The sequence below is a fragment of the Procambarus clarkii genome, chromosome 36 (assembly GCF_040958095.1).
Source record: "Procambarus clarkii isolate CNS0578487 chromosome 36, FALCON_Pclarkii_2.0, whole genome shotgun sequence".
NCBI classification, from domain to species: Eukaryota; Metazoa; Arthropoda; class Malacostraca; order Decapoda; family Cambaridae; genus Procambarus; species Procambarus clarkii.
Window position 1 is genome coordinate 9534076 of NC_091185.1, and position 16784 is coordinate 9550859.

Sequence of the window (16784 nt, forward strand, 5' to 3'; positions counted from 1 at the left end):
GGACCCAAGGAACTTGTGGAAGGTGGCCCCAAGCCCCAAGGGTAGTACTTACAGGACACCTTGGGACGATAACCCTAGGCGCATGCAGCCCGAGTACTGTAGAATAACTCCTGGCTCACACAACCCCTGAAGGACAGCAACCACACTCAAAGCACAGAGCTGAAAATCACTGGAGCCAGAGCACACGACCTTCACCTCTTGCATCAGCCTTAGAACTGAAGGGTGGATGGCCAGCGCGGGGGTCTGGGGCTCCCCCATTCCCCCTCCCAGGGAGGGGGGAGCTGCGCAGACAGCGGCGCGGCGACGTGTGACATCATGCTCGTTTGCTTGTTTTTTTGGGGGGAGTTCTATCCACTTGTTCGGCTTTTTGTAGCAATTTTCACCAGAATAATAATTTGTTTTGGGATGCCTATCTTTCTGGGTGCCTGACCCGGTCGATGGCAGACATAGAATGCTTCCAACCACACAGGGGTTATTTTGAGGTTATCATGAGATGATTTTGGGGTTTAGCGTCCCGGTAGCCCGGTCCTTGACCAGGCCTCCTTTTTGTTAAACACCCCCCAGGAAGCAGCCTGTAGCAGCTGTCTAACTCCCAGGTCCCTATTTACTGCTAGGTGAATAGGGGGCATCAAAGTGAAAGAAACCCTGCCTATTTGTTTCCGCCTCCACTGGGGATCGAACCGATAACCTCAGGACTACAAATCTCGAGCATTGTCCACTCAGTCGTCAGGCCCCTTAGGCCCTCAGGTAAATTCAGGTATGAATCACAGCTTGGTTGATAAGGTATCCTTTGGAGGTGTTTATCATGTTCTCTCTCTTGAACACTGTGAGGAGTTGGCCATTTATGCCCCTTATGTGTAGTGGAATCATGTTGAACAATCTTGGGCCTCTGATGTTGATAGAGTTCTTTCTAAGAGTACCTACTGCACCTCTACTCTTCAACGGGGGTTTCTGCACATCCTGCCATGCCTTCTGGTCTCAGGTGGTGTTATTTCTGTGTGCAGGTTTGGGATCAGCCTCTCTACTATTTTTCACGTGTAAATTGTTATGTATCTTTCCTACACTCTAGAGAATACAGATTTAGGCATTTTAATTGGTCCCAATAATTTAGATCTTTTGTTGAGTGGATTCTAGCAGTAAAGGATCTTTGCATAAGGACATCTCTGAGGACATGTTCTCATGCACTCTACCCCATATGTTTAGGGGGAATGAGTGTTGAAGTCTTGGGCCTTTGATATTGATCAAGTTGTCTCAGTGTGCCTATTGCACCTTTACTTCTCAGTGGGGTTATTTTGCACATGCTGCCATGCCTTCTGGTTTCAAGTGGTGTTATTTGTGTTTGGAGTGTAGCGAGTAATCGTTATACTCGCTCCATTATCTTAATGGCATAACTAATTAGCACTAACTACACAAGCTATAATCCTATCCCTAATTACAGGTAACAGTTCTCACATCCTCCTATCCTAGTAGAGAAAGGTGAGGGGTAGTCACCAAATATAAGGAAGCGACATGAGAATAGACAACAGTACAATTTCCAGTCAAGAATGTAGCACTCGGCATAGGCAGTTCTAATCGTCTCCAAGACACTACAGCTTCGACACAGAACAGGCAGCAGACTAGGACCGCATCAAGCTACAATGCTCTCCCATATAGAGCTCTGCGACTCCGGCCACACTCGGCTCTCTGCTCTGCTCCAAGCTCCGTCTCAACGTCTACGACACTGCTGTATCCAGGACTACTAAATAAATATGAAACTAAATACTGTGTATCTCATCTACCCAACAACGTAACATAATCGTACGTTGCATTGGTGACCCCTAGAGAGTTTCGATGATATCCAGCCACGATGGACTAAAACATCGACTCTCACTGGACCTCTACTGCTGCTGCTGGCTGTGGACCGCAGCCACCTGTCATGGAACGCTGCCAACACCCTCGCCACAGCTATGATCTTCATCGTGATCATCTCTGCATTTTCATCTGCTACGGCTTGCTGCTCCACGATCGTTACACACTCATCTGACAGCCTCATCAATGATTACATCATGTAGGATCTACAGCCTGTCCTGCCGACTCACCATCACTGCCAGGGCACTGCTTGTCCTACAGGGACGCCCATGACAGCTGCTCTGTCATCAGATTCATCTACATGTTCACTGCATTCTGATACTCTGCCAACTCAAGCACCTTGCGCAGTACAGGACTTACAGCTTGCATTTCCGACTCTTTGTCGCCTCCAGGACAATTCAGCTCTAGCAGTGATTCCCTCGTTGATTACCTATGTGCCTACATTACCTCCTATTGTCCTGGTGCCCGAGCCCATCCGCTCCGGATCTAAATGCTCCACCAGCGACCCAAGAACGCAACAATCAAGCACATTCTTCTCTACTGCTACACCGAGCTTGTCCACACACTGCCTTCATCTTTTGGTACCGGACTACATGTTCCACAGCGACCCAGGGAACAGTAGCCTCGTATTTTTGTTGTTGTATTGTTTTTCTCTCATTCCCTGGCAGCGGGAGTCCTATAGCGAGTAATCGTTATACTCGCTCCATTATCTCATTATCTTAATGGTGTAACTAATTAGCACTAACTACACAAGCTATAATCCTATCCCTAATTACAGGTAACAGTTCTCACATCCTCCTATCCTAGTAGAGAAAGGTGAGGGGTAGTCACCAAATATAAGGAAGCGACATGAGAATAGACAACAGTACAATTTCCAGTCAAGAATGTAGCACTCGGCATAGGCAGTTCTAATCTTCTCCAAGACGCTACAGCTTCGACACAGAACAGGCAGCAGACTAGGACCACATCGAGCTACAACGCTCTCCCACATAGAACTCTGCGACTCCAGCCACACTCGGCTCTCAGCTCTGCTCTGCTCCAAGCTCTGTCTCAATGTCTACGACACTGCTGTATCCAGGACTTCTAAATAAATATGAAACTCACTAAACACTGTGTATCTAATCTACCCAACAACGTAACATAATCGTACGTTTACGTTACAGCAGATTTGGAAACAGTACCTCTAATATTTTCCAAATGTAAATTATTATGTATCTCTCCTGCCTGCGCTCTAACGAATACAGATTTAACATTTTTGGACGGTCCCAATAATTTAAAAGTTTTATTGAGTGGATTCTAGCAGTAAAAGATCTTTGCACACTCTCCTGGTCAGCAATTTCTTCAGTTTTGAATGGGGCTGTTAGGAGGCAAAAAACCAGCGTTGAATGTAATGAAACGCCATTTTCTGGGTGAGTCCCGGAGGCTCCCCGGAGCTATCCCAGGCTGATATGCTAATGTCAGACTTTGGCATCAGTCATGTGTATGGAGTTCTTAGGCCTACCGGGGACCACGGCCAGAACCGGGCCCCCTCAGAGAGGCAAGGGGAGCAATGGCCTATAGAAGCCCCCGTGTAGTTGGAAGCATTCTATGTCTGCCATCGACCGGAACAGGCACCCAGAAAGGTAAGCGCCCCAAAACAAACCCCTATTCTGGTTAAAATTGCTACCTAAAACCGAACTAGTGGATAGAACTCCCCAACCGAAAACAAGCAAACTAGTGTGACGTCACACACTGCCGCGCCGCTGTCTGCGCAGCTCCCCCCTCCCCGGGAGGGGGAAGGGGGAGCCCCAGACCCCCCCGCGCCGGCTACCCACACCTCAGTTCTTGAGGCTGGATGTCAAAAACGCGAAAAACCGCCGACCGGAAGGAGGGAGGGATGCCGGGGAGCCTCCGGGACTCACCCAGAAAATGGCGTTTCATTACATTCAACGCTGGTTTTCTGGGGGGAGCCCCGTCGGCTCCCCGGAGCTAACTACCCACAGACAGAAAAAGAGGGACTTACCCGGGAGGCGGTCGTCGCTCACCCCTCAACTCGAAGCCGAGACAACTGGCTGCAACCGCCGACCCAAAGCAACACAGGCCCGACGAGGCCCAGGGACATTCACAAGGTAACGAGCAGCCAGGACCCTGTTCGACCGCCAAAATCCCCGCGCAAAACATGATGCACCCACAAAACTAACACCACACGCAAAGCACAGTGCAGTAGCAACACCGGAGCCAGAGCACACGACCATCGCCTATAGCATCAGCCTCAAGAACCGAGGTGTGGGTAGCCGGCGCGGGGGGTCTGGGGCTCCCCCTTCCCCCTCCCAGGGAGGGGGGAGCTGCGCAGACAGCGGCGCGGCAGTGTGTGCTGTCACACAAAAAGGTGACACCCCTAGGGTCAACACTTGCAGCAGAGGAGCTCCAGCATATTTCAACAATCCTAAGTATTGTAGTACAGGTTGATGGTAGTGAGTGGTGTCCCAGAGAACATAAAGGTATAGTGCTCCTGAAAAATAGGTGAGATAACAGAAAGTGCTAAGGGAAGTGAAAAATCGGATGAGAAAAAGTTGCCCTAGTGTTTACAGTGCAGAGAAGAACATTCAAGATGGCCACTGGCAAGGGGAAAAACAAAACAGAGCTTGATTTTGAGGGATTCAATGAAGAAAGCATTGATATTAGTAGTCTACATAACAAGTTGGTAAATTTAGATACTATAGTGAACTCTCATGTAGAAATAATTAGTAAATTGAAAGAAAGTAATGACCATTTGAATAGCAAAGTTTTATGTCTTGAGGGTTTAGTGAAAGACTTGCGCAAGGATAAGAATCAATTGGAAACAAATTGCAAAGCCATGGAAGAAGAAAATAAACTCTTAAAAATAGCTTTGGAAGAAGTTAAAGTAAATTTAAACATAAATGACTACAATAGGTTAGGCAAGGAAATTCAACAGGAGAAACAGCTTTTGTCAGCACAGATGGAGGAAGTTACACAGGGAATAGAACAGTGCAAGAAAGATATGCAACTCACTTATGCACAAGTGGCCAAGGAGAAGGAAAAAATAGAAGAAGCAGTAAAGGAAGTCAAACACTGCAGCAACCAAGATAAAACAAACATTAGGCTAGAAGTGAGGAAAGAATTGGCATCTAACCCGAAGTTGGTGCAAAACACAGTTGATCGGAGTAAGTCCCTGATCATTTTTGGCTGCAAAGAAAAGGCGATAACATCTAGGTCAGAAAGAGCTGTAGAAGAAGCTAAAGTAGTAGATAAAATTGTTGGCCTCGTGGAAGGTCTTACAAACAGAGAGAATGTGTGCGACTACAGGAGAATAGGCAGGTACGTAAAAGGGAAAGATCGACCTTTGAGGATCACCCTAAACGGTGCCAAACAGATGGAAGAAGTACTAAGGAATGCTAGAAAATTGCAAAGGGATGAGGATGGGAAAGGGTGGTCGTTAAGACGAGATCTTTCAAAAGAAGATAGAGAGAAGCTGAAACTGAACCTCGCCGAGGCAAAACATTTAAATGAAAGCAGGAATGAAGAAGAAATAAATTCTTTTTTCTACAAAGTGATAGGGGTAGGCAAACCAGTAAAGTGGTACATAAAGGCAAACCAACAAAATCAATAGAGAGAGGGGGAGTGAAGAATAAGGAGAGGGGGAACAAGTTCCTGAAGATTGCATACACCAACATAGATGGAGTGAGATCGAAGATACTGGAGTTAAGTGATGTAATACAGCTGCAGACACCAGACATTGTTGCACTCACGGAGACAAAACTTGAAGATGTAATTTTAAATGAGGTCATATTCCCAAGGGGCTACTCAATTTGGAGACGGGACAGAAAAATTAGGAAAGGCGGTGGCGTTGCTGTGCTGGTAAAAGAACACCTAAAGGTGAAGGAAATAATGACTGCCAATCCACAAGAAGTTGACATAATAGCACTAGAGATCTGCTATGAGGATGATAAACTAATGATGATAAATGCATATAGTCCACCGCCAAGCAGCACATGGTCAAAGGAGGAGCTAGATAGTAAACGTGAAGGTCTTATAACAATAATGAGAGAGATTATAGCGAGAGCGGATAACGATAAATCACGACTGTTGATAGTCGGTGACTTCAACTTGAAATCCATAGACTGGGAAGCATATGAAGCTAAAACAGAAGATTTTTGGACCTGTAAATTTGTAGACCTCATCCTGGAAACATTCTTGTATCAACATGTTAAACAAGCTACGAGGATGAGGGAAGGGGACGTTCCCTCCATGCTAGATTTGATATTTACCAGGAAGGAGGAAGAGATATTTGACATTCAGTACCTTCCTCCCTTGGGTAAAAGTGACCATGTCTTTTTGGGAATAAAGTATGCAATGCGTTATAAGCTGGAAGAAAATAAGGAGGTTGAAGCAGTTGAAAAACCAGACTTCAGGAGAGGACATTATGGTGACCTTAGAAATTTTTTTAGTGAGTATAATTGGACAGACTTGATGCTAGGCAAGGAAGTGAATGAGATGTATGGCAAGTTTTGTGAAATATATGATAAAGGCACAAAAAAATTTATACCAAAACAGAGATGCAGAACTAGGAAACAGGATTGGTTCAATAGAAATTGCGAGAGGGCTAAAGACCGAAAGACACAAAAATGGAATCAATACAGGAAGAGGCCGAACCCCCAAACATACCAGCGATACAAAGATGCGAGAAACAACTACACGGCAGTGAGGAGAGAGGCAGAAAGAAATTTTGAAAAAGGGATTGCGGACAAATGTAAAACAGAACCAGGTCTATTCTATAAATTCATAAACAACAAATTGCAGGTAAAGGATAATATTCAGAGGTTGAAAATGGGAAATAGATTCACGGAAGATGAAAAGGAAATGTGTGAAACACTAAACGAAAAGTTCCAAAGTGTGTTTGTACAAAATGAAATCTTTAGGGAACCAGATACAATAAGAATTCCAGAGAACAACATAGAACACATAGAGGTGTCTAGAGACGAAGTGGAAAAAATGCTCAAGGAGCTCGGTAAGAACAAAGCAGCTGGCCCAGATGGCGTTTCACCATGGGTTCTGAGAGAATGTGCATCTGAGCTCAGCATTTCACTTCACCTGATCTTTCAGGCATCCCTGTGTACAGGAATCGTAGCAGACGGGTGGAAACAGGCTAACATAGTTCCAATCTACAAAAGTGGCAGCAGGGAAGACCCCCTCAATTATAGACCTGTATCATTGACAAGTGTAATAGTGAAAGTATTGGAAAAACTAATCAAAACTAAATGGGTAGAACACCTAGAGAGAAATGATATAATATCAGACAGACAGTATGGTTTTCGATCTGGAAGATCCTGTGTATCGAATTTACTCAGTTTCTATGATCGAGCCACAGAGATATTACAGGAAAGAGATGGTTGGGTTGACTGCATCTATCTGGACCTAAAAAAGGCTTTCGACAGAGTTCCACATAAGAGGTTGTTCTGGAAACTGGAAAATATTGGAGGGGTGACAGGTAAGCTATCATGGATGACAAATTTTCTGACTGATAGAAAAATGAGGGCAGTAATCAGAGGCAATGTATCAGAATGGAGAAATGTCACAAGTGGAGTACCACAGGGTTCAGTTCTTGCACCAGTGATGTTTATTGTGTACATAAATGATCTACCAGTTGGTATACAGAATTATATGAACATGTTTGCTGATGATGCTAAGATAATAGGAAGGATAAGAAATTTAGATGACTGTCATGCCCTTCAAGAAGACCTGGACAAAATAAGTATATGGAGCACCACTTGGCAAATGGAATTTAATGTTAATAAATGTCATGTTATGGAATGTGGAATAGGAGAACATAGACCCCACACAACCTATATATTATGTGAGAAATCTTTAAAGAATTCTGATAAAGAAAGAGATCTAGGAGTGGTTCTAGATAGAAAACTATCACCTGAGGACCACATAAAGAATATTGTGCAAGGAGCCTATGCTATGCTTTCTAACTTCAGAATTGCATTTAAATACATGGATGGCGATATACTAAAGAAATTGTTCATGACTTTTGTTAGGCCAAAGCTAGAATATGCAGCTGTTGTGTGGTGCCCATATCTTAAGAAGCACATCAACAAACTGGAAAAGGTGCAAAGACATGCTACTAAGTGGCTCCCAGAACTGAAGGGCAAGAGCTACGAGGAGAGGTTAGAAGCATTAAATATGCCAAAACTAGAAGACAGAAGAAAAAGAGGTGATATGATCACTACATACAAAATAGTTACAGGAATTGATAAAATCGACAGGGAAGACTTCCTGAGACCTGGAATTTCAAAAACAAGAGGTCATAGATTTAAACTAGCTAAACACAGATGCCGAAGAAATATAAGAAAATTCACCTTCGCAAATAGAGTGGTAGACGGTTGGAACAAGTTAAGTGAGAAGGTGGTGGAGGCCAAGACCGTCAGTAGTTTCAAAGCGTTATATGACAAAGAGTGCTGGGAAGACGGGACACCACGAGCGTAGCTCTCATCCTGTAACTACACTTAGGTAATTACACTTAGGTAATTACTAGTTTGCTTGTTTTCGGTTGGGGAGTTCTATCCACTAGTTCGGGTTTAGGTAGCAATTTTAACCAGAATAGGGGTTTGTTTTGGGGCGCTTACCTTTCTGGGTGCCTGTTCCAGTCGATGGCAGACATAGAATGCTTCCAACTACACGGGGGCTTCTATAGGCCATTGCTCCCCTTGCCTCTCTGAGGGGGCCCGGTTCTGGCCGTGGTCCCCGGTAGGCCTAAGAACTCCATACACATGACTGATGCCAAAGTCTGACATTAGCATATATAGCATGGGATAGCTCCAGGGAGCCGACGGGGCTCCCCCCAGAAAGAGCGGGGAGTCTGCCAACCAGGACGACTTCAGAACTTCATAACAAACCCCAGGAATATTACTCCTGGCTCATACACCACCTGTAGAGACAGCCCACGTCACAAGACACAGAACTGAGACAAAAACAGGAGCCAGAGGCACAAGACTACTCCAGTATCGCATCAGCCAAGAACTGGTGCTTGGATCGCCGGTGCGAGGGTCTGGGGCTCCCCCTTCCCCTTCCCAGGGAGAGGGGTTGCGCAGACAGCGGCGTGGCAATATGTTGACACCATGCTCACTTACTAATTTTCATTTTGGAAGTTCTGTCCACTCGTTTGGCTTTCAGTAGCAATAGTTTCACTAGAATAGGGGTTTGTTTTGGGGCGCCTACCTTTCTGGGTGCCAGACCCAGTTGATGGCACAGATAGAATGCTCCCAACCATATGGGAGCTGTGAGCAGCCGCGTCCAACAGCTTGGTTGACCAGTCCAGCAACGAGGAGGCCTGGTCAATGACGGGGCTGTGGGATTGCTGAGCCCCGGAATCACCTCAAGGTAACCTCAAGGTATGGGTTTTTTTATAGGTCATTGCTCCTCGTGCCTCTTTGAGGGGGCCATGTTCTGGCTTGTGGTCCCCGGTAGGCAAGAACTCCATGCATATTGATGCCAGAAAGTTATTTATATCCATTCAGCCTGGATACCTCTGGGGAGCTGACGGGGCTCCCCCTAGAATATCCTTAAGAACACGAGAGACCTTTGAGAAGCTGCCAACTTCCTGTCTCCATTGAGACCACTAGAGAGATGGATGCGCTCAGGTAAATTCAGGTAAATTACATTCAATGCTGGTTTTATTAAGCCCCATTTTGACCTAAGATGGGAAGAGGCCCCCAAAACCAGAGGGCCATATAGCAAAACCAATAAGGAAGCATTGGAAATAATACATTACAGGCTGTAAAATTCTTTTTTGTATTACAGTATTACATAATATGAAACTAATACATCATGATCAAGCTTACCTCCAAAATAATTAGTCCACCTCTGTTGCAAATACTGATTAACGTTAGCAATCCTGTCAACAGCATTGGGCCCAAGGTCAGGAACTGAACCAGTGTTTAAATGTTCAAGTCTAAGTTGAGCAGTTGGTGACACTGTGTTGTATCCTGAAAGTTTTAACATCATTTGGTTAGGCTCACATCTATGGAGTTTGACAATATGTATTTGAACTGATGGATAAGCTTTATGATTCTGAAAAAAACCAGCGTTGAATGTAATGAAACGCCATTTTCTGGGTGAGCCCCGGAGGCTCCCTGGAGCTTATCAGGCTAATGTATGTTATGTTAGACCGGGACATTAGCTAAGGAGTTCAGACCTACCAGGGACCAGCGCCAGAACCTGGCCCCTTCAGAGAGGTTTCAGGGAGCAATGGCCCTGGAAAACCCCATATGGTTGGGGGTTTTCCTTATCTGCCATCGACCGGGGTTACCTGGTTGATACCTGGTTGATGGGGTTCTGGGAGTTCTTCTACTCCCCAAGCCCGGCCCGAGGCCAGGCTCGACTTGTGAGAGTTTGGTCCACCAGGCTGTTGCTTGGAGCGGCCCGCAGGGCCACGTACCCACCACAGCCCGGCTGATCCGGAACTTCTCTTAGAAAACCGTCCAGTTTTCTCTTGAAGATGTCCACGGTTGTTCCGGCAATATTTCTTATGCTCGCTGGGAGGACGTTGAACAACCGCGGACCCCTGATGTTTATACAGTGCTCTCTGATTGTGCCTATGACACCTCTGCTCTTCACAGGTTCAATCTTGCATTTTCTTCCATATCGTTCACTCCAGTACGTTGTTATTTTACTGTGTAGATTTGGGACCTGACCCTCCAGTATTTTCCAGGTGTATATTATTTGGTATCTCTCTCGTCTCCTTTCTAGAGAGTACATTTGGAGAGCTTTGAGACGATCCCAATAATTTAGGTGTTTTATCTCGTCTATGCGTGCCGTATATGTTCTCTGTATTCCCTCTATTTCAGCAATCTCTCCTGCTCTGAAGGGGGAAGTGAGTACTGAGCAGTACTCGAGACGGGACAGCACAAGTGACTTGAAGAGTACAACCATTGTGATGGGATCCCTGGATTTGAAAGTTCTCGTAATCCATCCGATCATTTTTCTGGCTGACGCGATATTTGCTTGGTTATGCTCCCTAAACGTTAGATCGTCGGACATCATTATTCCCAAATCCTTGACATGCTGTTTTCCTACTATGGGAAGATTCGATTGTGTTTTGTACCCTGTATTATGTTTCAGATCCTCATTTTTGCCGTACCTGAGTACCTGAAATTTATCACTGTTAAACATCATGTTATTTTCTGCTGCCCAATCAAAAACTTTGTTGACATCTGCTTGTAGTTTTTCAATGTCTTCAGCAGAGGTAATTTTCATGCTGATTTTTGTGTCATCTGCAAAGGACGACACGAAGCTGTGGCGTGTATTTTTGTCTATATCAGATATGAGAATAAGGAACAGTAGCGGTGCAAGGACTGTACCTTGAGGTACAGAGCTTTTAACATCGCTTGGACTCGATTTTATCTGATTGACTGTTACTCTTTGTGTTCTGTTCGACAGGAAATTGAGTATCCAGCGTCCTACTTTTCCAGTTATTCCCATTGACCTCATTTTGTGAGCTATCACCCCATGGTCACATTTGTCGAACGCCTTTGCAAAGTCTGTGTATACAACATCTGCATTTTGCTTTTCTTCTAGGGCTTCTGTGATTTTGTCATAGTGGTTGAGTAACTGTGACAGACAGGATCTTCCCGCTCTAAATCCATGTTGTCCTGGATTGTGCAATTCATTGTTTTCCATAAAACTAGAAATTTGATTCCTAATCACTCTTTCAAACACTTTTATTATGTGTGATGTTAGTGCAACTGGCCTATAATTTTTTGCCAAGGCTTTACTCCCCCCCTTGTGCAACGGAGCTATATCTGCAGATTTAAGTGCTGCTGGTATCTCCCCTGTATCCAGGCTCTTTCTCCATATTACGCTGAGTGCTCTCGCTACTGGTACTTTACATTTCTTTATGAATATTGAATTCCATGAGTCAGGCCCAGGAGCTGAGTGCATAGGCATATTATCAATTTCTCTTTCAAAGTCTTCCGAGTTTGTGGTAATATCCGTTATATTATCTGCAGCTTGAATGTCATTCATAAAGAAGCTGTCTGGGTCATCAACTTTCATGTTGTTTATTGGTGTGCTAAACATAGCCTCATACTGGCTTCTTAGAATTTCACTAATCTCTTTGTTGTCCTCTGTGTACGTACCTTCATTTGTAATTAACGGTCCAATACTGGTCGAGGTTTTGGATTTTGATTTTGCGTATGTGAAAAAATATTTCGGATTTTTCCTTATCTCTTGTATAGCTTTCTGTTCCAATTCCATTTCCTCAGACTCATATGATCGCTTCAACGTTTGTTCTATTTCCTCAATCTCCCTGCTTAGGCTTGTTTTCCTTGCTTGTGATAGTTGTGTCTGCCGAAGCATTTCCGTTATTTTTTTCCTTCTCCTGTACAGTCGTCTCCGTTCTCTTTCTAGAGTGGTCCTCTTTCTGCCCCTCCTCACAGGCACGTGCTTCAAGCAGACCTTGTAAGCTTCAGCTGTCAGTTGAGCTATTCCCTGTGTGGGAGTTTTGTCGCTTAAGACCGTCTCCCATTGAATGGTTGCAAGGTCTACATTTATTTTTTCCCAGTCAATCCTCTTATTGTTGAAATTGAATTGATTGAATATTCCTTCTCGCTTGTTGGGTCTCTTAGACCTACTACCGTTATTTATGCTAGTTCGCACTTCAATGAGCTTATGGTCTGAGTATGAAGTATCTGAGATTGTGATATCCCTGATTAGTTCATCATTGTTTGTGAATAACAAGTCTAGTGTGTTTTCGTTCCTAGTTGGTTCTGTAATCTGTTGATTGAGCGAGAATTTGTCACAGAATCTCAAAAGTTCTCTAACCTGTGGTTGGTTATTTCCCGGGTCATTCCCTGCTATGATATTTGTGTTTGCCGTTCTCCATCTTAGACTCGGTAAATTGAAATCTCCAAGAAAGATAATATCTGGAGCTGGGTTTGCTAGGTTGTCAAGTATGTTCTCTATTTTGTGCATCTGTTCTGTGAATTCCTCAATCGTTGTATCTGGCGGTTTATATATTAGAATAATAATTAGGTTTAGTTTCTCTACCTTCATTCCAAGTACCTCTACCACCTCATTAGTTGAATTTAATAGTTCTGTGCATACCAGGTCTTCTTTAATATACAGACCTACTCCTCCATTTGACCTAGTTTTTCTATCACATCTATATAGATTATAATTTGGAATCCAGATTTCACCATCCATGTAATCTTTTGTATGAGTTTCCGTGAATGCCCCAAATATTGAGTTTGACTCTAATAGAAGGCCATTTATGAACTTAACTTTATTTCTTGACTTTGGCTTTAAACCTTGAATGTTTGCAAATATGAATGATTGTCCATATTGTGTGTCACTTCTGGAAGGTTTTGGTAGTTCTCCCTCCTCTCTACCCTGACCCAGGGTGTGTTGTTGTGGCAATGGTTTGTCCAGTTTTGGAAGTGATACTGGGGAGTGTGGTAGTCTCTGTGTAGTTGGGGGGTGTAGTATGTGTGGGCTTGATGACGAACTGTAGTCCAGTCTTGGGCATTTCCCCCTCTCCATCCGTACTCCTGCCACGTTTCTGCCTGTCTGTTTCTCCCTCTGTACCTGCCTCTAAAAAATTTTCAGGGCTATTATGTTGGACTTCTTCTCTTATATAGCGCTGTGTACCTCTGACGTGGAAATCGGGGCAGTGAAGATCGTAGCATTTCCTCTCATTGACTGAGAGTGTGCATAGCTTAGGGTGAAAATATCTACACTCTGTATCAAAACGACATCTGCCTTTCCCTAACCAGTTTCGGCATTTCCGTGGGTGCATGAATGAGCATTCCGTGCCTCTGGGCCCATATCTACACTGTCCTTTTGCATAATACCAGCAAATATTTTCATTTGTGATTGTATTATTCTTGTTTGTACCCGTGCACGACTTGGCTACCTCTGTGTTTTTTGTTCCAACTTTCTCGTTTCTGCATTCATTCTCGGTATTGCCCTTATCTTTCTCCTTGTTGCTTTCGTCTTTCTCATTTGTGTTCTCATTCGTCTCATTTTTTCTCTCCTTATTCATATCACCAGTGTGCTCTACAATATTGCCTTCATTTTTGTGTACCTCGACACTATACCCTTCTACATTGCTACTTTGACTCTCTAACTTCTCAGTCCCTGGGTTGTGTTCAGAGTTCGTTGCTGTCTTTATATACTCTGCATATATTTCTGGTAGTTTTTGTGTGAATTGTAGCCTGTGTACTTCAGGAATGTTATTCATTAGTTTGGTGATGTTTTCCCACAACTGTCTGTCTCTTTGACAGATCCAGTAGTTACCTTCCCGGTTTGCATATTGTGTAGGTAATCCTGTACAACTCAGGTGAAACCTTATGTTACAAATGTTACATACAATGCCTACAACACTCTTCCGAAGTGACTTAAGGCAGCCTCCACACACCTCCATGTTGGGTTTGTGATGTTATAATAATATATGCATATATTTAAGTATTATATGTATGTATATATAATATGTATCCAGTATATTTATAATATTACATATGTTTATTTGTTCAAGTTTATGTGGGGGTACTTATCGCCTTGTGGAGAAAATATGGTCGTCTTGGGACCGTCCAGTTGACCGTTGTTTGTCCCAGGTCGGGGGCAGGATGGGCAACCAGGATGTCACTGGTTGCCAGTTACTTGATTTATACACTGATTATGTGCCTGTAATATCCTAAGGGAATTTCTGCTTTCTTCCGGCTTGCAATGTTATTCACTTACTCTATTACTAGTTCCTAGCTCCACTTTCCCGTATTACCGTATATATTGCCAGTATATTATCACTGAGGGAGTATACTGTTACTGCGGGATGTCCTCTACACTGTGTAGGCCTCGTGGCTGTGTAATAAACAGCCTAGTGTGATGCCTCCTCCACAACTTTACATTTATACTTTTTCTTTGTACAATTCTCTAACACTATCCACTAATTTATATGTTGTGTTACACGTTCCACTTCACTGTTCAACGTATCACTGCTCGCTATATTTGATATATATCGCTTATGCCTGTACACATGAGCCTGGTGGCACTGGCTCACCACGTGGGACCACCTTTATTCTGTATTTAACTCAAATTTCCATTGTTAATTTCTGTATTCTATTTTCCTACGGGTCACTATGCACATGGTGATCACTGTGGGCCGTAATCCATGGTTGTAATCCTAAAAAAGCCCGGTTTATTCCAGTGTTTTAACGGAGCGCGACGACGACACGTCTGTCCCCTCCCCCGCGAACTACTCCCCCCTACTGGGTTAGGCACCCAGAAAGGTAGGCGTAACAAAACAAACCCCACATGGTAAGAAACTACAACAAAAACCGAACAGAGAGGTAGAAAACTCCCTACAATCCCAAGGAAACAAGCAAACAAGCAAACATCACACTTTACTGCCGCGCCGATCGTCCGCGCAGCCCTCCCCACCCCGGGAGGGGGAGGGGGGAGCCCCGGACCTACCGCGCCGGCTGCCAAGCTCCAGTTCGGAAGCTAAGCGTCAACCAACGCGAAAAAAACGCCGACCGGTGGGAGGGAGGGTTTCCAGGGAGCCTCCGGGGCTCACCCAGAAAATGGCGTTTCATTACATTCAACGCTGGTTTTCTGTGGGGAGCCCCTACGGCTCCCTGGAGCTTCATACCCAAAGAGAAGGAAAAGAAAGGGCTAACCCGGGAGGCGGCCGCCACAAACTCTGCAACGCAAAGCCAAGACAACCGGTCGCAAACCTGCGACCCAAGGCAACAAGAACGCCCAAGAACAGACGCACATATGGATGGGCGGCCAAAAACCTGTGCGACCCACAATTCCCTGCGCCCAAAATGAGCCCGAGACGTCACCAACACAGCAGCAATTGCTGCAAACGTCTGAACAGCACGGGCGCAAAGACAGACCGCAGGAAGAAAGAAAACACTGCGGACGACCCGGGAGACCCGAGCCCTGAAAACAGGGAACGAAAGAACCGGATCAACCACAGCGCATCCCCAGGCACGGTACGCCGGCAACAGCAAAAAGCACAACTGGACAACACAGGACGCACCCCCCGGCCAAACCAAACAAGTACCAATACCCCAAGAACCCCTCCGGAAAGCAGCCGTCTCGACCGTCGCCAGGACAGAGAAAGGCTGCACACCAATAAAGCTACCACCAGTACCAAAGAGGAGGAAACTGAAACCGAAGGGGCTACCACAAACTGAGGGAAAGAGAAGAAGGCACCCTGAACAAGGACCAGGATGGCTCAGGCGACTCATGAGCAGGCCGGAGGGGAAACAAAACGCGAGAAAACGTAATAAACGTCATACAGTCTCCAAGACGAAGCTCGCAGGTGGGACACCGTCAACAAAGCCACCTGAACACCATAGAGATGGCGATACCTGCGTCAAAATACCAGACGCGAAGAGCCAAAGAGAAGGCCGAACCAGTCACGGACACGACCGATTCGGCCTGCTGAAAGAGGCGAAGCCTCAGGAAAAACGCCCCGGATACGGACACCTATCAAGCAGCGTCTGAAAAGAAGGCCGGGCCGGCCACCGTGGAACCATAAGGACTGTTCTCGTGGGAATGGGCTGCAACCGAGCCAGAACCCGAAGCAACAGCTGGACCGGGAGAAGAGGTACAGGTACCCCCCACCTCGACCAGGCCTGCCGAAAGCCTCCACCGTGAAGTCCTCGCAGGTGGGAAGGGCGCCACAAAACGGGCGACGCCTATACCACGCCGACCCGAAGACGTCCATGGCCAGGAGTCCATAAGCCCAACAGAGCCAACAAAACGAATCGGCGACGACTGGCCAACCCACGAAGAGGAATGAACCGAGACAGCTGTCCACCAGGACGCAGGACACCCCCCGGACACGAACCACACGGTTAACCAAACCCCCTGTGGTTCCGGCAAGAACCACCAGAGAACAGTCCAAACAGAGCTGAATGGTAGAG

At 45.3% G+C, this 16784-nt stretch overlaps 1 protein-coding gene across 3 annotated transcripts in view; it reads right to left on the bottom strand.

Annotated features, from left to right (window-relative positions):
- The window catches only part of LOC123756099 (centrosomal protein of 164 kDa), a 481504-nt gene that overhangs the window by 11980 nt on the left and 452740 nt on the right, over nt 1–16784 (bottom strand). For all 3 annotated transcript variants that reach the window (XR_011230545.1, XM_069336540.1, XM_069336539.1), the window contains one exon: nt 9693–9836. Coding sequence is in view for 2 of the 3 variants with exons in the window: in XM_069336540.1 (XP_069192641.1) it covers nt 9693–9836 (144 nt within the window). In the remaining variant the exon portion in view is untranslated. The remainder of the gene's footprint in view (nt 1–9692; nt 9837–16784) is intronic.